Consider the following 26,783-nt stretch of genomic DNA (forward strand, 5'->3'; position numbering starts at 1 on the left):
GCTGTTCAAAATGACCTCTAGAAAAGAGATTAGTTGCTAGTAAGTCTCTATTGCTTTCTGGACACCTCCTCTAGATAGACTTAACATCCACTTCATGTTAACATCTCCAGGACTGTTCCATGGAGAGACGTGCAAGCCGGCTGGAAATCTTGAATCACAGACTGTTTTGTTTGTCAGATGCAGGCAAAGGATGAAAAATACAGATAATTTAGAAACCACAGGCCTTGTCATGCCTAACCTATTCTCATATCTCTGCTGTACAGGAAGACACTTCAGATGGATGGTGATGGATTTGCTAAATGCAGTCACAGCCATGTTGACCTGTTGAAACATAATAGAAGCCATTGTTTTCCATATGTTCTTCATACATAGCATTTCTCCCAGGCAGTAGGGAAGACAGAGCATTTGCTTGACTCAGGAAGCTAAACCTGCCATGCGCAGGTGGGGTGAGGGCTGAGCATCCCAGAGGGATGAAGCCAATACCAGGGTGATTTAATTCCCTGATATGCTTACTCAAGCAGTCCAAGGAACCGATCTGCCTATGTTAGTAAAAAGTGTTTTTTAACTTTCAAAATTTTCCCTATTCGCCTGAAAACAAGAAGAAATGTGATGGTTTAAAGAGAAAAATGGCCTCAGCGAGAGGAAGCTGGTTGTCTCTCTTGTCACCCTCCCCTTGGTGTTTTTTCAGGAAATACTAACCCTGTAACATATTGCCAAGCTTGGGTCCTTGGGACACCAAAGCTGTACCTATGCAAATGCTTCTTTTCCAACAGCGTCCCCTATCGCACTATGGGCTCCCACTGACCTCGGGACTATTTGGGGCAGCTATTCTCTTCTTCTGCTCCAAGGGGGAAAAATTAAAGACAGGGCCGTCAGATGAGGCACCTGTGTGCACTCCCACATGTTTGCTGAGTATTCCTGGAGAGGGGAGTTAGGGCAACCGGTGTTGTACTGGGGAAAGACTATTGAGAGAGTGAAACAGGGAAGAAATGCGATTGCAACAGAGGATGGGGTGCAGTCCTGTATGGACAGGGAGGCTGATTCCTCCACTATGCCTGGTCTGGGGGCTTGCATGGCTCTGCAGGGCTGCAGGTCATGGTGAGGAGCTGCAGCTGGGGCATGTTATCTGGGTGGCTCCCTCCTATATGTGGCTGGAAAGGCAGAGACAGCTGAGACACCAAACTGGGAAAGCTCAAGGTGCTACTGATGCAATGTGGGTCCTTGCAAACTCTCCCTCCAACCCTCTCCGCAAATACCTCTGTGGGTAATTGCAGATGTTTGATTTGAGAAAGAAAGAACACCATTCCTACCAGCTCCAGATAAGCCAGAATTTGCTTTTGCTGATTAAACTGGTGACAAAAGCTAGTATTTTCCAGCTTTCACACAGTCAGAATGAAAGGAGACTTTGCTCCGGGAAGTGTGCATTTCTTATCAAGGCCACTGCCTACCCACTGGCCGTAGGCAGGGACCTGCGTGAAATAATACATAATGCAAAATTTATAATATATATTTTACAATTTACATAAATTTACAAACATTTGCAGTGTGTGTTTATATATCTGTATAGCATTTATATATCTGTATCAGGTATGCTGCAAAAGGTAAAACATCCAAATAATCTGACCCACTGTTGGTTTTTTTCTGAGCCGCTGACTGAATGTCAGATACGTGACTCACAGCCTCTCCAGCAAAAAGATTGGGAGTAGTTTCTGCATCGGTGCAAGAGCCCCACAGGACGCAAAGAAGATGAAGATGGGAGGAACCTGGCTGGGTCTGCCATCTGGATGGCACTTGCTGGCTCTGGGACACGGACTCTTTTCAAACGAATGGAGATACATGGTATTTAAAAAGCCCCTGTTGCTGTTATTCTCTCTCTCATCTGGCATGGGCATATATCTGCTGCTTCTCCACTCTCTGTCTTGTGAGAGCCCTGGTGGGTCTAAGTCATGGTCTGCAAGATGCTGAAAATGGGGAGGAGGTCTGAAGCATCAGCCAGGGTAACCTGGAATCATGGACATGATTGTGTGGATTTCTGAGGATATACTGGCTTGGGGGGCAGATTCAAGTAAGCACGGGTGTGAATTTGATTGCCAGCAGAACATCTTGTGGGAATGATACTAAGAGAAATGTGTGTGGGTGAATGCCCCAAAATAGGTAGCTTTCAATTAGAGATGACCTGGCTTTAAATTTCTGTGCAAGGAGATCTGTTTGGTATACAGCACTGAAAGGAACTAGATACTATTTTTTTTAATGTACTGTTCCGTCTTGTTTCTTTCAGAAGGATTTCAGAAAATCCAGGCTGCTTATTTGCCTTGTGGGGCTCAGCTGTGTTAGCTTATGGGTTTTTTACAACAATTTGACTGAATTCTGTGTATTCTGTGAAAACAGCCAAGATTACATACTCCCCATAGAGACTTCCAGGAGAATCAGAGGAAACTTCTCGCAGCTCCCGGATATAAACTGTCAAGAGAACCCGCCTTTCCTCGTCCTGCTTGTGACATCCTCGTACGACCACATCAACGCCAGGATGGCCATCCGGCAAACATGGGGGCAGGAGAGAACAGTCGCTGGCAAGCGCCTGGTGACATTTTTCCTCCTCGGAGGCACCGTGAACCTCAGCCAGCAGGCTGATATTGCTGCTGAAAGTCAAAAGTACAAAGACATAATTCAAAAGAATTTTACAGACACATATTACAATTTGACTTTGAAGACCATGATGGGAATGGAATGGATTCACAGATTTTGTTACCAGTCCAGCTTTGTGATGAAAACCGACACAGATGTGTTTGTCAATGTTTTTTATCTCACTGAGCTGCTTCTAAGGAAAAACAGGACCACTAGATTCTTCACAGGCTTTTTAAAACTGCACGAGTACCCCATACGGAAAAGAGAGAGTAAGTGGTACGTGAGTAGAGAAGAATATCCGGGAAAGACCTACCCGCCGTTTTGTTCCGGGACTGGCTATGTTTTATCCACTGACGTTGCTAGTCAGATCTATAATGTTTCAGAGAGCGTTTTGTTCATTAAATTGGAGGATGTATTCGTAGGACTGTGCCTTGCCAAATTAAAAATTAGGCTGGAGGAGCTTCATTCAGAGCAGACGTTTTTTCCAGAAAAGATTACATTCTCTGTTTCTCTATTTAAGAAAATTGTGATGTGCCATGAAGTAAAACCATCCGAGCAGCTCAGCTATTGGAATCACTTAGTGGCAGAATACCACGGAGGAGTGCTCTAGCACCTTCCCTGCTTGAATTAACAAACCGAAATGCTCCATATTTACAGGGCTGCTCTTGACTCCAGCAAAACTCCCGATTAACTCCATCAAGTTAAAGACTCTTTTAATGGTTATTTCAATCTCCATTCCTGCCCAACCCTCTTTCTCTCCCATTCACTCCCACCTCTTTGCATACCTTCTCTACACAAGTTACAAGCATTAATTTTTTCTGAAAGATGCAGGCCTGCAAACGTGTCCTCCAAATCTTGCTGCTACAGGACAGGGAATGCTTCTGCAGTGCCAAACTAAAAGTCAAAGTACTTTTCTTCACAGAAGAAAATCTGCACCCTCTTCCTGGTTCCCCCTTGACAGGTTACTGCATTTGCACCCATCTGTGCCAGCATTTAAGAAAAGGTGTTTGTAGCTGTCAGGACATTTCCCTCCTGGCACAGGGAACTGCAGCTCTGACCTTGCAGCCAGCTCTGTGTGGGCAGAACTGCGACCTGGCACAGATCCCTCCTTCACTGGAGCTGGTCTTGTTCAATATATTCATCAACGATCTGGATGAGGGGACAGAGTGTACCCTCAGCAAATCTGCTGACACAAAACTGGGAGGGGTGGCTGTGCTGCCATTCAGCGAGACCTGGACAGGCTAGAAAGCTGGGCAGATTGGAACCTAACAAAGTTGAACAAGGGCAAGTGTAGGGTCCTGCACCTGGGGAGGAACAACTCCACACACCAGTACAGGTTAGGGGTTGACCTGCTGGAGAGCAGCTCTGCAGACAGAGACCTGGGAGTCCTGGTGGACAACAAGTTGACCATGAGCCAGCAGTGTGCCCTGGTGGCCAAGGTGGCCGATGGTCTTCTGGGGTACATTAAAAAGAGTGTGGCTGGCAGGTCGAGGAAGGTCATCCTCTGCTTCTATCTGCCCTGATGAGGCTGCATCTGGAGCACTGTGTCCAGTTCTGGGCCCTCAGTGCAAGAAGGACAGGGAACTACTGGAAAGAGTCCAGCGGAGGGCTACAAAGATGATCAAGGGACTGGAGCACCTCTCTTATGAGGAAAGGCTGAGAGACCTGGGTCTGTTTAGCTTGGAGAAGAGAAGACTGAGAGGGGATCTTATCAATGCTTATAAATATCTAAAGGGTGGGTGTCAAGAGGATGGGGTCAGGCTCTTCTCAGAGGTGCCCAGCGACAGGACAAGGGGCAACGGACACAAGCTGCAACACAGGATGTTCCATCTGAACATGAGGAAAAGCTTCTTTCCTTTGAGGGTGACAGAGCACTGGAACAGGCTGCTCAGAGAGGTTGTGGAGTCTCCTGCTCTGGAGATACACAAAACCCTCCTGGATGTGTTCCTGTCCAGCCTGCTCTAGGTGAACTTGCTTTGGCAGGGGGGTTGGACTAGATGATCTCTGCAGGTCCCTTCCAACCCCTACTGTTCTGTGATTCTGTGGTTCACCCTACACATATATTTTTGCAGAGATGGAAGAATTTGCCCATGCAGTGCTCTTGGGGCAGCCTCAGGTACTGCAGGTCACCTGATGAATATGTAAGGCTAGTGCATCTGTTTCCTTATACATGCCGCCTGACGAAAATACATGTGGTAGAGCCGGATCCATGCTCAGTGGAGAGTGTCCCAGTCCTTCTATTAAAATAGAGCCTGGAGACATCTTTTACACTTGTGTCTCACTTTGATTGCTTGAAAGCTACTGTAAATGGTTTGCAAGGCTAAACTAGAGTCACGTACAGTGAGCTAATCTGCTTTAGACATTTTTTCATGAGGAACTGGGTAAGGCAGAGAAGACAGGAGGATTTTTCTCTTTTAAACAAGACCTAGTGGGAAAATTTGCCAAGTTCAGGCTGGGAGACTCATTTCTTGTTTCATTACTAAGAAAAGACTTATGAAACCACTAGGATGTTTGTAGGTTTCAGAGATAAGGAAATGAGTCTTTACAGTAGATGGTGTGAAAAATACATTTAGGCTATGGGGAGGGAGGAGGGAGTTACTAAAATCATGCCTTATGCAATCAGAGAGTAGCAAAAGCGGGACATATACTGAATGTGGTAAAAGCATGGAGGAAAGACAGGGAAAGACATTTTATTACTATGGAGCTATTTATTTTTATTGTTCCTATCCTTTTTATTGAAGTTTGTGAGGACTGTCCAAGTGTCTCTTTTTACTTGCCTGTGTCTGAAGAGCAGGATAAATATTTTCAACAGGTATATGCCCCATCCTGAAAAGTGTTTAATAGCAGTAATATTTTATTATTAAATTTCTTCTAATGTAGAGTAACCTGAGCTCATGCACTTATTGTTGCCAATTGATGATGAAAGAAATAATGTTTATTTGTTTAGTAGAAGAATAATCTTCTCTATTTTAAGTTTCCCATTCAGAAAATAGCTGTGTATATGGTATTTGTAGGGATATGGCTATCCAGGTAGTTGGGTGGGTGACCAAGGAGGTGTTTGCCTTTCCCTAATGGGTACCCTGTGCCAGGGGGTGAGCAGCCCAGCTCTGGGTTGAACAGCATCTTTCACCATCCCTTCCCAACTTTGCAGGTGTATCTGCCCTTGGACTCAAAGCCCTGCTGTAGCACATCTACTTTTGCTGCTGCCTTCAGTAAGTGTGATGGGTCAGACCTGAAAAAAAAGCCTGACAACAGCATTTTAATCACTATTCTTTCCATGTAACCTGCAGAAATGTCTTTTTGCCATTCATTGCTATTGTACCCAAGGTGCAAGCTGGCTATTATTTTAATTTATGGAAAAACGTTGAGCATAAAGGAATGCTTCCTGGCCTCTCCTAGTTCCCTATCTTGTGGGGCAGAGGGTCGTGAGCTGGGACAGCGTAGTGCAGGCTGGCTTTCCTAGTTCTCAGAGAAATAATCCTGCAGTCCCCTGTGGGTCTTGCTTGCACCTCTGTGCCTGGTGCCAACCTTATCGCAGCTGGCAGGACCAGTCCAACCACGCAGTCCCAGGGAGCCTGTATCTTGGCAGAACAGCTATTCATTTACATACGGATGTGTTGACTTGCTCGCCTCCATTAGGTGTTGAGATCCAAGAAGTAGGGTGGTACCTGCCTCCTGGGATGGTGCAGCTGCTGGTCTTCTGTCCATTGAATTCGGGCCAAAGGATAAAGTCTCCCATTAGGAGACAGTATTTTGGGTTGTTTCCCTGAATGATGTCTGCTTGTGAGTGGCATTAAAATATGTCTTACTTGAGCGGTTTGTGGCTTTGTATCATCATAAAAAAGTTAGGCTTGAGGGCCAGGTTCTGCTTGACTTCTTGACTGTGGCTTTTATTTTAGTTCAGGAAAGTTCCTAATTACTTGAATATAGCTACTAACCAGGAAGGTGTTACTATTTGCTGTTAATTGCATTTGCAGGTGCTACCACTATATTTTTGGGTCTAAAGTCATAGCTACTGTGCCATTGGGAATAAAGTCTTCAGGCATGTTTTAAGAAACAATCCCATTCTGGATACTATTTCCAGGGAGTCTATTTGTAATTTCAAGTGACCCATGTAAGATGACTGTCTTTATTACTGCATTCGATATAATTTGTCCTCACTGAATATATGTTGTTAAGTAACTAATGACCTGCCTATCTGAAGCATTCGGCTTATCACCACTAAATCTCTAATGATGAGCAAATGAGTACAGGTTGAAATGTTAGGGGTTCAGACAGCCTGTTCCTATCCTTTTTGCAAATTATCTTCCCAAGTGAATGCTTTAGGTTGCTGAACATTGTTTTCCTCAACATTTTATTTTCTTTCTGCTCACATAAACTAGAAATTGATTTCATAATTCTTTCCATTCAGTAGGCTGCTTTGAATAAGAATATAGTAATTGAATAATTAATTAAAGTATAAGGTTATCCTGCTGGAAAAGGTGATTTAAGAAAAGTAGATGATTGTATGTAAGGCAAATTAATTTATTTAAACAAAGCCACAGTGCTAGTCAGTTTATATATATCAGCTAAATGAAATTAGCTTTTGCATCTTAGGCCTCTGGTCATGACTTTTAACACAATCAAAACAGTAATAGTGGCCCTTTTGCCAAATCATCTGTATTTTCCAATGAAAGACCATCATAAAATGATCAGAAATATAACTAGATCTGTAAACACGATACTGCAGTGTACATATACTTATTTTTAAAATTTTGTATAGGATAATAAAAGAATTTAGGCAATTTTCAAGGAGTTTTTCTGTAAAAGTAGTGCACTATCCTAACATTTTTATGCTTTCTGGGTCAGATGATCATTAAATCACTTTTTATGAATACCTTTGAGAACTTACTCTGAAAAGTTGCTCCATTGCTTCTCATTTAGTAGGAAGGAGTGTAAAAATCAACAGAGCTGATGACAGTGTCTTAGAGCTGGTTAGAGCTGTGCATTTCAGCATACTCTATTTCTTCCAACACAAGATCTGTTTTTTAATACAGAAAAATGAATACATTTTTCACAACTCTAACTTGTCAACTAACATATTCTTAGTTTAAGTTAGGATTTTCAAAAATGTCCGTGACGGATTTGGTCACACATCTCATCTAATTCAATATTATTGAGGAGGTATAACCCTTCCAGGCACTTTTCAGAATACAGAGAAGATTTTTTAAATGAAACATTTGCCTTACGTAAAAGCCGAACGGAACACAAGGGCTGTCTGCAATGGATTTGACAGGAATGCTTCTAGGATTTCTGTGGGTTACTATATAATGTTAAGATAAAATGTGTGACAATGTCTGCATTATTTGCATAGAACATGAGAATGTGGAGCTAAATATTTAATGTATGATATTTTAGTAAAGTATTTTGTTACCACAGTTCTCTGTGTTCACTTATCTTTTCAGTTGTGAGTGTATTAACATTTTGGGATGTAGTCAAGTTAGGAAGCTTGCTCCGTTTCCAGTTAAAATGAATAGACTAATAGAATCAAAGAATCATTTAGGTTGGAAAAGACCTTTAAGATCATCAAGTCCAACCATAAACCTAACACTGCGAAGTCCACCACTAAACCATGTCCCTAAGCACTACATCTACATGTCTTTTAAATGCCTCCAGGGACAGTCACTCAACTACTTCCCTGGGCAGCCCGTTCCAATGCTTGAATCATAGAATCATAGAATTGTCTAGGTTGGAAGGGACCTCTGAGATCGTCTAGTCCAACCATCAACCTAACTCTGATAAAAACAAAAAAACACATCTCTAAACCATGTCACTAAGCACTATGTCAACCCGTCTTTTGAATACCTCCAGGAAGAAAGTTTTCCCAATATCCAATCTAAAACTCCCCTGGTGCAATTTGAAGCCATTTCCTCTTGTCCCATCATCTGTTACTTGGGAGAAGAGACTGACCCCCACCTCTCTACAACCTCCTTTCAAGTAGTTGTAGAGAGCGATAAGGTCTCCCCTCAGCCTCCTTTTCTCCAGGCTAAACAACCCCAGTTCCCTCAGTTGCTCCTCGTAAGATGTGCTTTGGACCCCTCACCAACTCCATTGCCCTTCTCTGAACAACTCTGGCACCTCAATGTCCCTTCTGTAGTGAGAGGTCCAAAACTGAACACAGTATTTGAGGTGGGGCCTCACCAGTCCCGAGTATGGGGGTATGACCACTTCCCTTGTTCTACTCTCCACACTGTTCCTGATGCAGGCCAGGATGCTGTTGGCCTTCTTGGCCACCTGGGCACACTGCTGGCTCATATTCAGCCAGCTGTTGACCAACACCACCAGGTACTTTTCTGCCCAGCAGCTTTCCAGCCACTCTTCCCCAGGCCTGTAACACTGCATGGGGTTGTTGTGACCCAAGCGCAGGACCTGGCACTTGGCCTTGCTGAATCTGAATCTGTTTAATTTTCTCCCCTTCTCTAAAATGCCTTAGTATGTACATTCTCAAATGACTGGTTGACTCCTCTTCCTAAGGCAAATCCATAATTCCCATAGAAGAGAAAGAAATCAAGAATGGGAGTGCTTTCCCAAGTATTAAGCATGCAATCCTGCCACAGTAGCCACTCTTCCCATTAACGGTCTATACATGGTGCACCTTTAAGTCAAAGGCTCCCTAAATTTTATAAACAGGCTGTGATTTGAATATAGAATGTTTTTTACAAATTACAAGAGTGTCAAATGCAAGAGTGTTAAAACCATAGCCAAGGAATGGATAAAAGACAATTTTAACCACAGTTGATACCTTTTGGAAGATCAAGATCCAACCTGAAATGGTTTTGGCTGTATCATCATAGCCAGCACTGTTTGACTGTGGCTGACTGGCATACTCCTTGGAACCTGGAAGCGCTGGGCTGTTCTCCTATCACTTAAAAGGAAAATGTCAAGTAACTGAAGCCTGTCAGTTTGTTTGCCAAACACAAGCAGTTATGAACTAAAAAACATAACTAGAAAAGGTCTCCCTTACTATCTTTATCTTTTGTTTTATTTTTTTTTCCTCACTTACCTTTCTGGTGTATTTTGCTTGTTTGTTTGCATTTGGATTTAAATTCATTAGTTCATTTCACCAACATATTTCCAGAAATATCTACAAATATTGTCACACTGGATAGAGGAAAGCATCTGAGTCATAAGACTTAGATATATACAGTACATAGGATATCCAGCCTGAAAAAAACAGATTTGAATTTGCACATGTTCTGGCTGCGCAAATAGAGATTTTACCAAAGCCTAGTAATACAGTGGTTTTAAGGCTACCCTTCTAAAAAGTTCACTGAAGTTCATTTTCACTGAAAAATGTAATTGGACAATTTCAGTGATTGAGAAATAATGTTGTTGTTGCCTTATGTTTCACAAGTTCAAAAAAACATTATTTTTGTAAGGAAAAAAAAAATATCCAAGTCCCTTCCAACTGAACCATATACACAAGGTCCCTTGTGTTCAGCTACTGACCTTACCTGACCTCATTTAATTTATGATGTTGGGTGCAGGGACAGAGGCCTGTGTAATCAGCTTCCTATTCCTCCGCCACCAAAAGCACTTAGAAATCACAGCCGCCCTTACACTTAGAAACCATCAGCATACAGCTGTAGGCACAGAATGTCATAAATTAGTTATGGGGTGTGATTTACACCTCCAGCTTGTAGATCTTCCAGGCGGCTCTATTCCCTTCATGTTTAATTTAATTGTTATTGCTGGAACAGCAGTTGTAAGTAAATGTTTGACTCCAGTACATAAAGGGACCTGAAGTTTTTACATGTGCTTCTGCTAGTAAAGGTTCAACGAGGGAATTAAAAAGAAGCGTGAAGTGAGCCGTGAGGCAGGAGTGGGAGTGAGCTGCAGCGTGTGTGACTAATGCAGCCTGCTCCTGCCGGGGGTGAGGAGGTGGCAGAACAGCAGCGCTTGCTGCTGGCAAGGAGAGCTCAGTGCTGAGGGTGAGAGCGTCCGACGCACCTCTGTGCTCACCTGCCCCCCAGTCCATTTTGGGGAACCCATTCCCTTATGCTGAGGCCAGACGCATCACGCCTTGCAGGTATAAGTCAAGTGGCAGGAGGTTTGCTGCCAGAAGCCACAGTAACCGAACGGTACTGACTTCTTCAGCTTTAGCAAGTGCTGCATGGAATAGGGGAGAAGCGGGGACTGGAAACTTTAGCCTGTAAACATACCAGTCTTTACTATATTCTTGAGATCTTTCAGTACTCACCAGTTCTCTAAGCTTTTAGGGAATCTTATTTTGTATACAAGTGTTGCAAAGGAAATGGTTGAATATCAAAATAAAATTTACTGCTCCTCTATAAGAGAAAGCCAAAATACAGCAGTGCTCATGAGCACTTCCATTACCCTGCTACATAAAGAGAAACTGAATATCTGGAACCATCTCTGCCAGGGACTTAAGTTCTTTTACTGCAAAAGGGCAGCTTTCAGTCACAGATTCCATATCACAGATACAGTGCGCAGGAGACATTTAGTTCTAACAAAAAAACACCTGCCATTTCTACTTGGTGATCTTAACTGAATACCCAAAGGGAGCAGTAAGATGTCAGTCATAAGGAAGCATTTAATGAAAATGCAAAAAAGACACAGGTCTTCCAATATAGTGCCGACTTTTATAGTGGTAATCTACTCTCTCATCATTGCAGTGTCAGTTTGGATCATGCCTGCAGGTCACTTAGGGAATATTCATTAATATTCTGTTTTCAGAGGTGTAAGTATTAACATTCCTCATAACTGCCAACCTTGCAAAATCATCAGGAAATAAAGAAAAGGGGTATAAGTTCATAGTCTCGGGGTAGTTTTCCTGGCTTTATCAGGGAAGTCCTGTGGGATTTGGAGCCCTGGGCATAGCGCTTGTGTGTGCATGTCACTGACAAGGCTTGTGCACTGTTCATCTGACATGTTTAGAGCTGGACTTACCACGCACTGACCGATAGGTGTTGAGCACACCAATTTTAAAGGAGCTCTGGGTAGATTTGCACTTTGCCTGAACTCCTTGAAGAATCTGGCTGTGCATATAAAGCTCAGGAGGGAGTCCAAAAATCATGACCCTAAGCAATAATGAAAAATGTAATAGTGATTATAATGAGTGTAGAGAATCATGTTTACATTTTCTTGGCACGCTATCATACATTGAAAAGTTCCTTAGAATAAACTGAATGATAACCAGAGCAATTAAGCTAACTGTTTGGACCAGAGACAAAACATTTCTAAAGCTAAAGAAAATGTTGCCAGGGGAACCGATGTACTAGAGAACACTAAAAATTTCCTTCCTTGATTTACACTCCTCCTTACAGCATGAAAGCTGTATCTTCTTTCATTCTGTGATAAACTTTCTTACTTATTGTCACCTGGACTCCATGATGAATGTCTTCATCTATGTTCCCTGAATTATGACATTTTCATTTCACCAGCTACCACTGATTTCAGTGCTGGAGAGGAGGAATACACCTGCCAAAGGGGAAACACGGAATGCAGTTCCGAAGGAGTGCTGGCAGGAAAGTATTGGAGAACTATATTCCAGTTGTGCAGATTTATTAAGGCCAAATAAAAACTGCAAGGACATTCATGCAAATAAAGTGTTTAACCCTGTGGCTTCTTGTGTGTGAAAGTCTGGAAGAAGACTATATCCAAAGCTTTCCTCATTAAGGTCCCACAGTAATTCTGCACAGAGCTATGGCTTTATAATAATCAAAAAAAAAAAAAAAAAAGCAAGCTGAACGAAAAAATCAGATGAGCTCTATTGCTGTTACAAGGTTTTTGAGGATTTACCCAGGCCTAGATTCATGATAGAATCACTTCATGAGTCTTTAGATCAAGAAAAAGATGACCTGCCTTCCTAGGAAAGAGGTAAAACAGGAGTCCTCAAATCAACGGGAAGCATCTTCTGTTGGTGGAATTGGTCTCAGCTAAATTTTGTAGTGTAAAACAGGATGTCCAGTCTAACCCAGTCTTTCAGACTACTCTGTAGTGAAAATAATGAGGCAGGCCTCAGCAAAGGGTGACATATCTTGCCTTCCTTGGACTCCCATATCAGGGTAGGTGAAGTATCATCTGGTACTGCTTTTATATCTTTAATGACTACAGAAAAAATCCTTGATAAGTAGTTTACAATTGATGCCTGTGTCTTAGCTGGTGAGCAGTAAATGAGGAGGGGGTCCTGCATGCTGTGTATAGTATACCAGTATTCATAGGGACTGTAGCTCCTCTGGAAGTGCCCCCACAGCCTCACTTTGTATCACATCAACTATTCAATGGGGAAGTCACAGGAAAGAGTCAGTATCTTTCAGATAGCTAATGTATTTGTCCAGTAATTTTTGTTTGTTCACTCAGCAAACCATCTTTTACAAACAGAGGTTTCATTTAAAATGGATACAAATGTTAGGACATTGCTGGGTAGCGACATTTGAAGTATCCTAATTTTTCACATAAATATATATGCAGCAGACAGCAAGCACTGAGTCTTCGCCGTGCTTGACATTGAAAGCAGAAAGGGTTCTTCAGAGCTCTCATATTCTACAAAGTGGAAACAATGTGGGGAAAAATGCATCTCAACATTCACATAGGTAATACGAAATGAGAGGAAATGGCACAGCCCTGTTATTTCTGGAGCTTTTCCTCTAGGGTTCTGATTAAAGAAAAATCTGAATCAAAGCTTAACTGTGATGAGTCTTCAATATATTAACAGACTAACTAAAAGATTTTGAAAACTAAATCTTGTGAGAGAAGGAGAGGGGTCTATGTATCTCACTTAGACTTCTATAGCTAACACTAATAAAATAAGAATCATGTCTTTCAGAGTACCAAATATTTTGGTAAACAGGAAAGGAAAGGAGTAAGAGCACAGAAAGAAGAAAAAAATAGGAGGCAGAGCTGGAAAGGTTATGGCTTAGCATCTCTTTGGCCTGACTGGCTACTAGACAGAAACGTCCTGTAGGCTTCAAGATAGAGACAGCTAATTTGGTCACTAGGTTATCTTAGTCTTTTCTAGATGTTTCAATTCTCCTGTTCTTCACTAGAGAAAAGAACATTTATTTTTTAATAGGGAACCATTTCTCAAAATCTTTGTAATGTTCAAACCCCTTTTCAAACCAGTTTTCATGGGGAAATTAAGAATTTGATTCCTGTTTCTAGGACTGACCTCAAATAAGCTTTAATGTTCTAAGTGTCTCTTCTCTGCTATTGTAGTGCTTGCATCCTCTGATCATATTTTCTTTGACTCAGCTAAATAATATAACGTGCAGCATGGAAGTATAGGGACCGGTGATTTCCCTTGCTGCCTTCTCACTTGTTAAAAGTAATTTACGAGTGAAGGTGTCTAAATGCACTTCATTTTTCATCACGACAATTTTTCCAATTCTCCTGTGAGAAAAAAAAATAAAAATTACACTTAGGGCCACAATGACACGAAGAGACAGCTTCACTAAGAGACTCTCAGAAAGTCCATTTCACTTGAAGTTTGTTGCGTGGGTTTACACAGCAAGATGTATAGACATATGTTTCAGACTAACACACCCCAGAACAAAAAATGTTGAGGGTTTTCCAGCAGTTTACACAGTCTACACACCATACAGAAGAAATTATATGGTGTGCAAAATAGAGTTTGGAAGGGTTGGGGAAGAAAAAAAGAAAAACCAGTAAAAATCCTCCTACTCACAAGTGGAAGAAAAAGGGAGAATTGGAAAGAAGTGGCTAGAGAAAGTGGAGTGGGAGGTAGGAATCTGCCTGGTATGCAGGCTGATGATTCACAAAATGATTTTCCATTTGCATCAGACTGACAAACTTAGGACCTGATCTTTTGAAGAGTCATGAACATGGATAACCTTGTACGTGCACGTTGTTCTCAGCAGTTGGGGATTTGGACACTTTACCATGCTGTGTAATGTCATATCCCACGCACATCCTAACTGATGCCAACGGTTGTATTCATCACGATATCACAGTCCATTAGGAAAGTCACAGTAAGGAAGGAACTAACAAGGGCAATAATAAATAATTAATAAAATATTAATATATGTATTGGTTGCCTAAGCAGCCCTGGGGAAAACAAAGGACATTTGAATCCAGTCACTGTGCACCAGATTCACCCAGAAGTATCTCAGCTGATGAAGCCAAACCAGCAAGTGTGTGGGCGGAGGTGACAGGTGCTCTCCTGATGACTCCCACTGGGGTCAGATCTGGAGCAGGACATAAACACAGTGGATGCTCTAGTCCACCACATACCCAGTTCCCACTGTGGGCTTCAACCTGTCCTCTCTACATTGAAAGGATGGGAATGAAATGCCTGTGATGTGGGCCATCAGAATGGTGTATGCCTCTTTATGTGCATACATGTTTAAGTATACGGCTAATTTACAGACCACGACAGACTGCCGTGTGGTAAAGTGATAGTGGATCAGCCTGTGATTAGCTAGTGTTATAGCAACAGCTGTAGCACAGGTGCCAAAACATGACATCCAAATGGACCTTGATAGGCTTGAGGACTGGGCCAACAGAAACCTTATGAAATCCAGCATGAAGAAGCACAAAGTTCTGTACATTAGCTGCAATAACCTCAAGGTATAGGCTACTGCCTAAGAGACAGTGGGTAGAAATCTTAATGATGAGACCTGAGTGAAAAGAACACCAGGGTGAATACAAGCCAGCAATGCCCTCTCATTGCAAATATGGCAAACCATGTACTAGGGAGCATTCACAGAAGTGTTGCCAGCAAATTTAGACAAACTATTATTCTCCTCTACAAGGCACATCTGGAAATCTGTGTGTGGTTTTGTGCTCCTCAGTTCAAGCAGGATGTAGAGAAGACAGAGAGGGTCCAGTGGCAGGCTGTCAAGTGGACAAGGACCTCGAGCACAGCACCAGTGAGGAGATACTGAGGGAGCAAGGCTTTAGTCTGGCAGAGAAGGGGTTAAGGGATGATCTAATAGTAGCTTAAATCCACCTGAAGAGCAATTACAAAGATGACAGAGCCAATCTCTTCTCAGTAGTGCCAAATTATAGTTTTGTAAAAGTTTTAAAAGCAGCTATTATCCTTTCCAAAGAATTTTTACAAAGAGTTATCTTTATTAATTCAAGCTGAAAAGCCAGTCAATCCATTTTAACCTTCTACAATTTTCCTACTTGGGCAACTGAAGATGGAATCTGCTCATTAGATGTTACCCTTTTATTCCTCTGGCTTTATTTGAACATAACTATAAAGAAGGTATTTCAAGAATATTGTTATGAAAGTAGGGCTGTTGGTGGAACACGAGTGTGAGATTTCAGACTTAAAAAAAGAGATGTTCGTAAAAGCAAGAAAGCAAAAAGAAAAACTTAAAACTGGTCAAAAAAACTTCCTGCAGGTTTCATAGCTTTTTTTTTTAAAAAAAAAATGTTAAGGTGATATTTTTTCTAATAAAGCAAAGTTTTTGAAATTTAATTTTGGAAATTGATCAAACTTCCCCAAGCAGAACATTTCATTTCCCTTTGCTGAACTGAACCTTTTCATTTTCAGGTAGATGTGGTTCTTAGGGACATCATTTAGTGGTGGTTTTGACAGTGTTAGGTTGATGGTTGGACTTGATGATCTTAAAGGTCCTTTCCAACCTAGATGATTCTGTGATTTTGAGTCAGTGTGGCATTAATTTCTACTTGCTAGAACTGTTACTGTGCTTAGTAGAAGAAATAGTTCAGGAAAGTCATATGTCCCTTCTTTACAATTTAAGCTTCCCGGCAGATGGACTCATGATAAAAACCTGATGTGTTACATCAGTTCAACTCACCGACCAACGATGGCGTAATGTGAAGGATGCAGTTCAGCTCTCAGAGGAAGACAAAGGCTGCAGCTACAGAAAGAGCACCTCTCATGAGGCAGCACAGCAGCTTTGGTGGACACACACAATTGTCAAAGTGGTAGGAAAATGTGTGATTTAACTGAGCAAACAAACACAAAATATTACAGAATTAAGTGAAATGTTTTAACGAACAATTTCTTGACGTAATCTAAAAAATTCCTCAAAACGAAAACTGAAAGGAGGCAAGGAATATGAAAATAAAGGAAAAAAAAATCACTCAGAGACTGTGTTTTCCATTAAAATACAGAAAACCAATTCAGTTTTCTCACTAGCTGCCTAGAAAGCTGCACTTGATAGTAAGGACCCATTTTGCCAAGGCCCTGAGGGCAACCAGTGGGCTGGATCCTCCCTTGGCAGCCCCCCCAGGGCTCCTCTACCCTCCCTATGAACCAGGGCACCATGTCAGACCCCCAGGGCCATCAGCCCCTGCCTATGGCCCAGGGCACCACGTCAGCCTTGCAAGGCCATCAGCCTGCCCCATCCCTGTGTCTGGCCCTGTTCCCTGGATGGGCCCCTTGGTGCCATGTTGTGGCCTTGTCTCCAGTCCTGTCCCTGGCTCCATCTCCTTCAGCTCTTGACTGGACCCCCTGGATGGTCCCTGGCCCTTGTTTAGCCCCTGACCCTACTGGGGGCTGCTGATGGACCTCAGCACTCCCAGCTATGGGTGACAGCCCCCGTTGGTGGGGGCACAGGTGGAGCAGAGCCCACAGGCAGGTGCTTCTGCCCTCTGCCCTGTTGCGGGGCACAGACGCGCTTGCCTGCCCAGTTATAATCCGGGGAAAATAAATCGTGTGCCTCCTTCCGTGCCCCGTGCTGTGTCCCAGCAAGGCTGTCCTCTGCAGAGGCGTCAGGCGGCAGCACCCATCCAGCTTTTCGGGTTGGGACGTCGGCGTGGAGTTTGCTCCCGCATGTGCGTGTCATCGTCTGTGCCTTACTTCCTCCTGCAGGACCGGTTAAATATTAACACAGCGACAGGCGTATTTGGGCGGGGGGAAGGGGAGAGGCAATCCTTACCTCACGGTATCGCTGGCCACGAATGTCAGGGCGGGCATCTGCCCCGGGGCCCGGCAGCTGAGAGGTGGCAGAGGTCGGCGTTCCTTCCCGGCAGCACCTCAGGCAGCTGCCCCACCACCTGAGGAGGGTTTCCCTGGGGCGTAGGAGGTGAGGGCTGGGCCGGGGCTCCTGGCTTTGAACACCGCCGGCCTCCTCTTGAGCCCCCCGGGCCGTCGTCGTCGAAGGGAAAGCGGTTGGAGACACCCTCGCGGTGGCTGGGGAAGCCATCCAGGTAACCCCTCTGCAGCCATTATTTGCTTCCCGGGACTGAAAGATAATTTTACCCTCTCCCCTGCTCCTGCCGCAGTGGGGAAGGTAGCCTTGGGCTGGTGGCAGTGGGGCAAGGAGGGGTGTTTCGCCACCCCCCTCTCCCACAGCCCGCCTCGGCTCTCGGGGCAGGTCTCCCCCGCAGCCCAGGGTGCCCAAAGCATCCCAGCCCTGTGCTGTGCCGGGCCGTCTCCGGCTGCTGCTCCTTGAGAGCCATATTATCGATATTATCCCCTTGCCTCAGGCGGGAGGGAGCAGGCTCAGAGTGGGGCCACAGGCTGGGGGACAGTGCGTGCCCCTGCACGGCAGTGCTGGCCATGCGAGTCACAAACCCCCAGGTATTTAATTCATCGTCGGCCAAAATATCCTGTTTCATCGGGGGATCGGGTAATATTTCCTGTCCCTTTTAAAGTCCCTTTTGAAACAAAGCGAAACGAAACGTTACAGATCCCTTCCTTTCCCTTCTCGCTTTACTTTGCCTCAAGCTATTTACTGATTTTGGCCTGAATTTGGGCATAAGGTTCAAGCAAGTTTATTCTTCTCCATAAAACTTCACTGGGCTCGGCTTGTGTTGGTGCAGCCGGATTTGTAAGGGGAGGTATGAGGGCTGCTGTCCGGGCTGGTGAAGTCGCCTCCAGCCCTGCAGATCCTGCCTGGGATCACAGCTTCCTGGAAAAGGACACGGCCCTGACTTTTGGATTTGTTTCCTGGTGCTTTACTTGGGCTGCTTCGCTTCATATGAATATGAACTCCCAAAACCCACTGACTGGTTTGTGTATGTGCTGAGAGCTGTCACAGTGACAGAGCAGGGAGGGAGAAATCCCTACCAGCCCTGCACGGTGACCCTCCTGCCCCGGCTGCCTTGCCAGGGACGCCTCCACACACCAAACATGGAAGTGAGAAAAAACAAAAACCTTTCAAAACGCGCTGGGCAAAACCCAAATCAGGCCTACAAACTACCCCCCTCTCCCAACACAGAGGTGGAGAAATCAGCCCACAGGTTTGGCTTAAAACGTTAATTAGTTGTCAGGGCCATCCCTTAAGTTCTCGAGGTAAACTGAAAGCTTGCAAAACGGGAAAATGCGGAGCAAGCTGCCAGCCAAGCCGAGCCGGTCAGGTCGCTACTGCTGCAGGAAACTCAGCGAAACCCCCTGCTTAAAGCATCAAGCAGCGAACAGAGCTCCGGTATAACTTGATGCTGCAGCTGAACCTGTTTGGAAAGACAGCAAAAATGGGTTTTGTTGGTTGTAGTGGTGCAAGTGGGCAGGGAAGGTCTGGGCGCGGGACATTCCTCCTACACGGGCACTCTGTGAGAGGCACTGCCACCCACCTCTGTGCCATCCCACCACCGCTGCTTTCACAGAAGCCCTGCTGGGAGTTACTGCAAGGTCTTTGCACAAAACTGCAAAATAAACTGCTTGCTTAAGGGCAGCAAAACAGCTGGGCCAGGGCTTTTGTGTTTTGTGCCTTGGTGTGGTTTCAGTTTCAGCGAAAGGGCAGTTAAAAAAAGTACAGGAAACTCAGGGTGTCTCTGTGGCGATACTTATATTTATGCATTACACAGAGCTGCCACAAAGAACACTCCTGAAATCAAAAACACTTTCCTGACAAGAAATTTGGGCTGACCACAAAACTGCATGCTCTGGCCCATGTCCCTTTCATGAAGGCAAGCTTCAGCTTCCCAGCTGAGAAGTTTGTAAACCAAGCAGCGCTGTCAAACTCTCTCCCACATATTTTGAGGGGGAGGAGAATAATATCACACAAGTGAATCACAAACCCTGGAAAAGCAGAGAATGGAGAAGTAAGGTGATGGCTCACACCCAAGCTCTGTATCTTATCTCTGACTGTGGTGGAGAGCTGGTGGTGTTTTATTTTGGGGTGTAAGAGGCACTCTCAGTTTCAGAGGAATAATTCTGAGGACCCTCTTTGCACCAGCAGCCTTTCTAAGTGCTCAGTCTGGGGAGCTGGGAGGAGATCTGGTGTTTCTCATCCTTGCCCCAGGGCAGGTGGGATGGAGAACCTAGGGTGGCAGGAGCCATTCCTCCCAGCTAGGGTGGCCCCTGCGCAGTGAGGGCCTGATGGGACTGCCACAGCAATGGTGGTACCAGGCTCTCCCTGGAAATGTATGAATAGGAGTGCTGGTATTGAAGTAAAGTACATAGAAAAACATCAAAACAAAGCTTTTGGGCGGAACGGCACATTGGGATATATTCCCACTTCCCTTCCCAAAGGCTGCCTGGCCCAAGAGGCAATAGCTTCCCAAGGCGGGGTAACAACCCCTCTGAATGGAGGTCTGGGCCCCTCCAACTCCAGGGTAGTGGCTGGTGCCCTGTGCAGTTGCCCTGCATGAGAGTGGGTGATGGAGAACAGGGTTCATTAGTCTGCCAGGACACCGCCGGCAGCATGGTCGCCTCACCCACAATACACATGCAATTGAGGGCAGCTTAGAGAATTATTTTTCCCAGCTGCTCATGATTAACTTTAATGATGCAGATGGAGCTCCCCTGACACAGTCAATCCTGAAGCAGTGGAGCTGTAATAACCAGGAGGGACTAAGGGCACAAGAGATGCAAGGTCTGTAGGGGGAGGCTTCTCTGCTGAAAAAAGCTCCTCTACTTCTTTTGAAACAGTTGTTTTGAGAAAAGATACTGCTCTCCTTCCAAACCCTCCCTCATTTAATCTTCTCCCTTTGTTGGTAATACAGGTCTCATGAAGTCACATTTTATCACAGGACGCAAAGCAGCATCTCATTACTGAGTTTTTCGATAAGTTCTGTCCTTCAGCTTCAAGTATGCAGTGACTGCTGGTGGCTTTCTGCCTTAGGGACCAGGAGAGAATGCTCCAATGGAGAGGTTCCAGAAATTCATTTTACTTCCTCTCATCTTAGCTGCCTCGCTACCAGGTAGGACACATTCATAACCCATGAAATGAGCCACCGTGGACAAAATGCGTGAACTAATTTTAAAGCCGTGTAAATGGCAGTTACTGGTGATATCAGATTGAACAGTCAGTCCCAGAGGGGGATTATTTAAACTGTTTGAAATGGTTAAGCTCGTATTTCAAGCCTGAATGATCTGATGGCTTAGAGTGGGCTTCAGTATGCCGGAGTGAGCAGTGGATGGAGTGGGGAGGAGACGGGGAGGCTGCCCTCTCGTGCTTCCAGTGAGTAGAGATGTCCACTTATTCCACCCTCTCCTTGCACTCATCTTTTTCCTCTCTGTTTGGGACTGCTTTTGAGGGGGCATCTGTAGAGAACTCAATACCAGCAGCTGATTTTGCTTCCAGAAATACATGCAATTCTGCTAGTTTGCCTCCAATTTACATTTCACATGCCTAAGTTTCAAAGTGAATTCAGATAAAAGGTATCATGGTGGCAGAACTTTAAAGAAAATGTGAATATAAAGTGACTAGTTGGGTAACAGAGACAAGGCTGATTTTTTTTTTTTTTATTATAGTCTAGCTGGGGTTTTAACAGGCTCTGAAAGGAGGGAGCTGCAGTGGGATGAGGGGGCAGGTATTGTCATGGCTTAATAATTGGTGAAAGGAAGCAATGCAAGAATAAACATTGAGTTTTCTGAGCAGAATGGTGTTCTGTGGAGTTACAGGATGTGTGGTATTCAACAAGCTCTTAAACAACCTAGTGAAGAGGAGTGAACTGTGAGGTGGCAGACTTTGCAGGTGGTACAGAATTACTTAGGGCAGCCAGATCCAAAAAGAGGCTAGGAAGATTTGCCAGAAAATGTCACGATGCCAAGTGAGTAAGTAAGAAAGGAGCAGAAAACATTCAATGCAAAGCATCACTTAACTGATGTCTAGTGGGGGAAAAGAGTAGTTATCTTGGAAAGAGAGTAAATTGCTAAAAAAGAGAGAAAATTTCACCGCTTAGTGTCTTCAGCAGGGGAAATACAATGAAACCTGGCATTATATAAATCTGCAGAAAGCTTTTATCTTGAATACTGGATGTTTTGTTAGCCCTTCCATTTCGAAAAAGTCATATTAGTTCTGAGAAAGGTATAAAGTGTGACAGAATTGATCGAAGGTATGAGGAGGCCTTCATTAGACTGAGAAATTTTTCTGCTTGTGAAAAAGAAGAAATAGGAAAAATTTATTAAAATGATTAATTATAAGGGGGTGAATGGTGAAATGGTTATTCACAATGTCTCATAACAAAAAGAACTAGTGGCAACCAGTAAAACTATCAGAAAGAAGGTTTAAGGCAAACCAAAGAATGTACTTTTCCTCACAGTATCTAAATAGTAAAGCTCGTGGTCACTGGATATGGGGCATACCAAATTATAAATACTCTGAAAAATGCTAGAAACAAGTATCATGGAGATCCATAGATCCATAGGTGTAGATGCAATTGTTGGTTCAGGAAGTCCCTAGATCTCTTATTTTTGGACACAGAGGAGTTACAACAAGGAAGCCACACTTTTTATTTATTCTGTTTCTTGCATTGTCTTCCTAAGCCTCCAGAGCAGAGTGCTACGTGTTTTAGAAGTTTTCTATAACCCTTCATTAAGGCTTTTAGTCAAGCATGCCTGCAATGGATGTTTTACTGCCCCACCTGCAAGCTGTGCTGGGGTAGCAGGTGTTGCCCACACTGTGCGGTGCAGCCACAGGAGCACACCCCAAAGCAGAGAGAAAAAGTGTATTGCAGAGAGACAAGTGTTGCTCTTGAAAGAAGTATTGCTGCTCTCGGGGTGTCAGGAGTGGCAAGGACTGGGGCAGTGTGACTAGGCTGCTGAGATGTCTGCGTGGCACTGCTGGTGTGAGCATCCCCCTGGGCAGGCACGGCATGCCCTTTGGCAGTGATAGCATTGCAGATGGCAGGGCCGACACACAGTGCAGGGTCCCAGCCTGCTGCCAGGATATTGTGGTGCTGTGATGCTCCCAGCCTGGGGACCCTCACTGCTGGAGACAAGAGATAGTGCAGGAGGAGAGGAGGAGTAGTCCAGCAGCAGAGCCAGGAGAGGCTGCCAGGGACAGCTGTCAAACCGTAAGTAAGAGAAGAGATAGGAAGACACACTTGGGGGCTGTGGAGAAGTTTGTGTGCAGGTGGGTGGAAATCTGTGTTGCTGAGTACCAGTAGACTGGTATTACTTAACAGAAACATCCTTATAAGCATTTAAAGAGTCTTGTTAACATAAGCAAACAAGCTAGTGCTTTTCTGCAGGCTTTGACAAGCTCTAACCTATTTTGGTTTTCAAAAAGCTCATCTCAGGGCTGTTGGTTTTTGAAATAAACTTGAGATGTCCTGATGAAAAATCGTACCAAATCCAAAACAATTTATTGCAGAGCTGTTGCTGGCCAGCAATGAGGCAATGAAGGCAGAAGACAAGGTGGGATGAGCAAGAGAATAAAGAAAGAGTGAAAAGAAAAAGAAATTTAAAACAGACTGGAAATAAAAAAAGGTAGAAATCCAAACAGAAATAGCAGAGAAGGAAGGGAGAAAGATAGACTAGATGTAAAAATAAGGATAAAAGGCAGGGTTTATGGAAGGTTGATAAGGGTATAGAGTGGGAGATTACTTTGAAATACGATAATGAGGCTGAAAAAAAGGAAACATTATGGCAAAAGGGTAAGTCCATCCTGTCCTTCACTGCACTGCATCCAAATAGGTCACTTGTAAAAGAGGAAAGACAGAGTCATTAGAGGAGAGGAGGGAGGGAAAAGAAGGTAGCCACATCTCAATGCCCTTGTTGCTGAAACCTTCAGCATGAAAAAGTGGTTCTTTAGAGTTAGTTAAAACGGGGAAGAAAAAACATTGGTGATGAAGGGCAAGGGCTGTTCTTTGGCAAATGAGGCTCCCTCTGTTGCAGACATCACCCAGGGAACAAGATGCGTTTATGTTTCTTCAAAACCCCCAGTGATGTGACAGTGAATTTGTGTTGCAGAGGAAGGAGTAAACAGCTCATAAAGTTGTTGGTGTATACTCTGCATGCCGTTGGGAAGGACTGAGCGACTTCAATACCATCAATACTTTTCAGTTTAAGCTACCTTTCACCGCTGGTGACTGCTTTATAAACATATAGTGATATGCCTTAAAGAAAGTGTCCTAACTCACCTTTGTTCTTCAAAAGTGAAGGGATAATGTATCATGGAGACAGCCTAGCGTTTTCCTATTGCAAAGATGATTTTGCCTGGGTGGGATTTCTTATTGGTTCTGCGTGAGGAAGCAGATGTTAAACCAGCTGTTAAGAGCTGAACACGTAATTCCTGTAAAGTGCAATGGCAATCTAGCCTGAGGCCTTAATTTGTCTAAAAGCAACCATCTGCAAGGTATTTTTAAAGCAGTATGTAAATGAAACCATATTGCAAAAGGCAAGGCCCAGCAAAAGGACTTATAGTACTGGCTTAAAGCACTGGTAACTGGGTTTAGATCCCATTTCTGTCATGAATGTCCTCTTTGACCTTACACAAGTTACTTTATCAGTGTTTGTACATGGGTTGGACAATGGAACACACTGTTAGTTCAGGACTCCACGTGCTATTGCAGGATGAAAAACGAAAGCAAAAAGATAAAGACGTAAAGCTAAAACCGAAGCTCATGAAGCCCCTTTTTTGGTTGGGACTTTTCTGAGATCTAAATGGAGGCAAGGTTGAGCTATGCCCCATTCATCAGTCCTCTTGACACCCATAGGATCCCTGTACAGGGCTTATGGACCTGTTCCCTAGCTTCAGATGTCAGTGAAAGACCACCTGTTGTTCCAGCAGATATGGTTGGTGGAAGAAGATGTAGATCCTACCATACTTATGGACTGGTAAAAAATTATTATATGAAATAAATGAAGGAATAACTCATACCTACCTCTCTATATTGTCCTGACTGTCTGAAGAAAACAAAGGCAATATTAGCCATGTATTTTTAAAGCTGATGATCACTGATTATTTATGTTTAGGGATAAATTTCAAGACTATAATGGAACTCACAGACATGATCTCACAGCAAATGATTAATTAACAGCCAGCAGTGTACTAAAAGTCACATCATTTATTCAGAGTCATGGCAAACCACGGCTCCTAAAGAAAGTAAAGTGTTTCCACAGGCATCGAAGTAAGTTACAAATGCAGAGATCAGTTTGCTTTAAGAGGGGTAGTATGGATGAGTACTGCAGCTCCTGTTTCATGAGCAAGTAAATGCATTTTGGTGTTAAATCTAAGGAAATTTGTTCATGGCTGTGTCTATCATCATTGTAGCTGTTTATGTCCACTTCAAGCAGTCCAGAAGAATTCAAATAAAGTGTAAAAATAAAAAAATTCAGCACATGAATATGTTATAGACAGCATAGAGGTACAGGGAGTAGTATTGCAAAGGCTGTCTACAATATGAGTCAAGAAAAAACAGATAATTCAAAGTCATATTTGAGCTTAGGATGGTGTCTCAACCCTGGTAATATAAGTTATGAATAGAAATCATGACAACTGGATGTTGAATATCAGGGAAGAGGGCCATATTATGTGATAAATGGTCTCACTAGAATGCACTTCATTGGTGCATGTTCATTAGAAAACTCATAGCTCTGTAAATGATGCCATCCACAGACATGTGGCCACTCCCTAACATTCAGAAAGTGACAAATAGAAAAGAGATGAAATGGCTTTTAGGCATTTTGTTGGATTAACTGTTTATAAAGCAATGTATTAGGGTATGCACATAGATTTGATTACTGAGTTCATCCTTGAGCTGTTTCATGTTTTAAAGCATTTCAGTTCACCTTTACAAGTCTGAAGAGAGCTTTGAATAAATGCTACTGGAAGATTTAAGTTGAACAGAAATACGCTGTACTGTATCTTATCTGGCTTTATTAACTATCAGTAGAAGTTAAGTTTGCTTTTTGTTCAATGTTTTATTGTTCACACACAGATGTATGTTGGAGAATGAGGTGCATGGCAGAGGTAACATAACCCAGGAAGGTGGAAAATTTTTGTAAACGTTTTTGTAAACACGAGAGAACTCAGAGTCAATCATACAAAGGACCAGGGAGAGCTAAGTTTGTATAATCCTGCAAAACAAAGAATGAAAAGGCTCTTGTCTGTAAACCTATGCAGCGGGTGGGAGGAAAGAGAGGAGCTATTTATATTAAAGAACAATTCTTGGCACAAACCTGGTTAGATATACACTGCCTAGGATTAAACGTGAGCTGGGAATTAGAAAATGATGTTGACATTGGAGCAATGAGATTACAGACCCTGTGCCCTGGGTGCTTTCACTGAGGGTCTGGTTGCAACACCGTGACTGAGATTGTGTTCTGGTTCAATTTATACAACTATGAAACATCTCTTTTGAGTGAAACAATACAGCATATTCTCCCCAGGCTCTTCACAGTGGTGAATGGCAATAGGACAAGAGACAACAGGCATATGTTGAAACAAGAGAGGTTCAGAGTGGACAAAAGGAAAAGCTTTTTCTTCATGAGAAGAGTCAGGCAGTGGAGCAGGTTGCCCAGAGAAGCTGTGCACTCTCTGTCCTTGGAGGTATTCAAGTCCTGACCGGATAAAGCTGTGAACAACCAGGTCCAACCTCAGAACTGATTCCACTTTATCAAGGGGGTTGGATTGGAGACCTCCTGAAGTCACTTCCAATCTGAATTACTTGATGGCCATTTGGTCAACTACTCCTCCTTGAAAGGCATTGATAGTACCTCCGCCTTTGCTCTACTTCACATGGGCATAGCATGCTCTGGGGAACTGAGCCAAAATACAAAGGGATTCACAAAGAACAAAGACACAAAGAAGCAGATTCCAAATTTCACACAACACTGCTCTCTCAACTCCTGTTCCCTAAGACATCAACCAAATAATCTGGGTTGTTCTTACAGTTTGAAATTTTGTCTCTCAGGAAGACTAGGGTATCTGATGCTCTGTCTCTGAGAAATAGTTTAAGATTTGCCCAGCTTCAAAATTGCACCTATTTCCCCAGGCTATTTCAGGGACTGAAGTCACAGCTGCTGCTTTGGAAAAAAGAAAAGGTCT

At 43.6% G+C, this 26,783-nt stretch overlaps 2 protein-coding genes across 2 annotated transcripts in view; both read left to right on the forward strand.

The window, feature by feature from the left end:
- Positions 1–1,646: 1,646 nt before the first annotated feature.
- On the forward strand, positions 1,647–3,235 carry B3GALT5 (beta-1,3-galactosyltransferase 5). Its single transcript, XM_074155545.1, has 2 exons — positions 1,647–1,839; positions 2,279–3,235. Exons 1-2 carry the CDS (start codon positions 1,747–1,749, stop codon positions 3,233–3,235), a joined length of 1,050 nt encoding a protein of 349 aa, XP_074011646.1. The 5' UTR covers positions 1,647–1,746.
- Positions 3,236–20,651: 17,416 nt separating this feature from the next.
- The window catches only part of IGSF5 (immunoglobulin superfamily member 5), a 51,730-nt gene continuing 45,598 nt past the window's right edge, over positions 20,652–26,783 (forward strand). The window contains exon 1 of the mRNA XM_074168028.1: positions 20,652–20,709. Within this exon, the coding sequence (XP_074024129.1) occupies positions 20,652–20,709 (58 nt within the window). The remainder of the gene's footprint in view (positions 20,710–26,783) is intronic.

The sequence above is a fragment of the Numenius arquata genome, chromosome 1 (genome assembly GCF_964106895.1).
Source record: "Numenius arquata chromosome 1, bNumArq3.hap1.1, whole genome shotgun sequence".
NCBI classification, from domain to species: domain Eukaryota; kingdom Metazoa; phylum Chordata; class Aves; order Charadriiformes; family Scolopacidae; genus Numenius; species Numenius arquata.

Bases quoted from the DNA above. Each gene is read 5' to 3' on its own strand.
- B3GALT5 (XM_074155545.1), top strand. From the start codon at position 1,747: ATGAAGATGGGAGGAACCTGGCTGGGTCTGCCATCTGGATGGCACTTG. The intron at 1,840-2,278 runs GTATTTAAAAAG...TGTTTCTTTCAG, and splicing joins CAAACGAATGGAGATACATG to AAGGATTTCAGAAAATCCAG.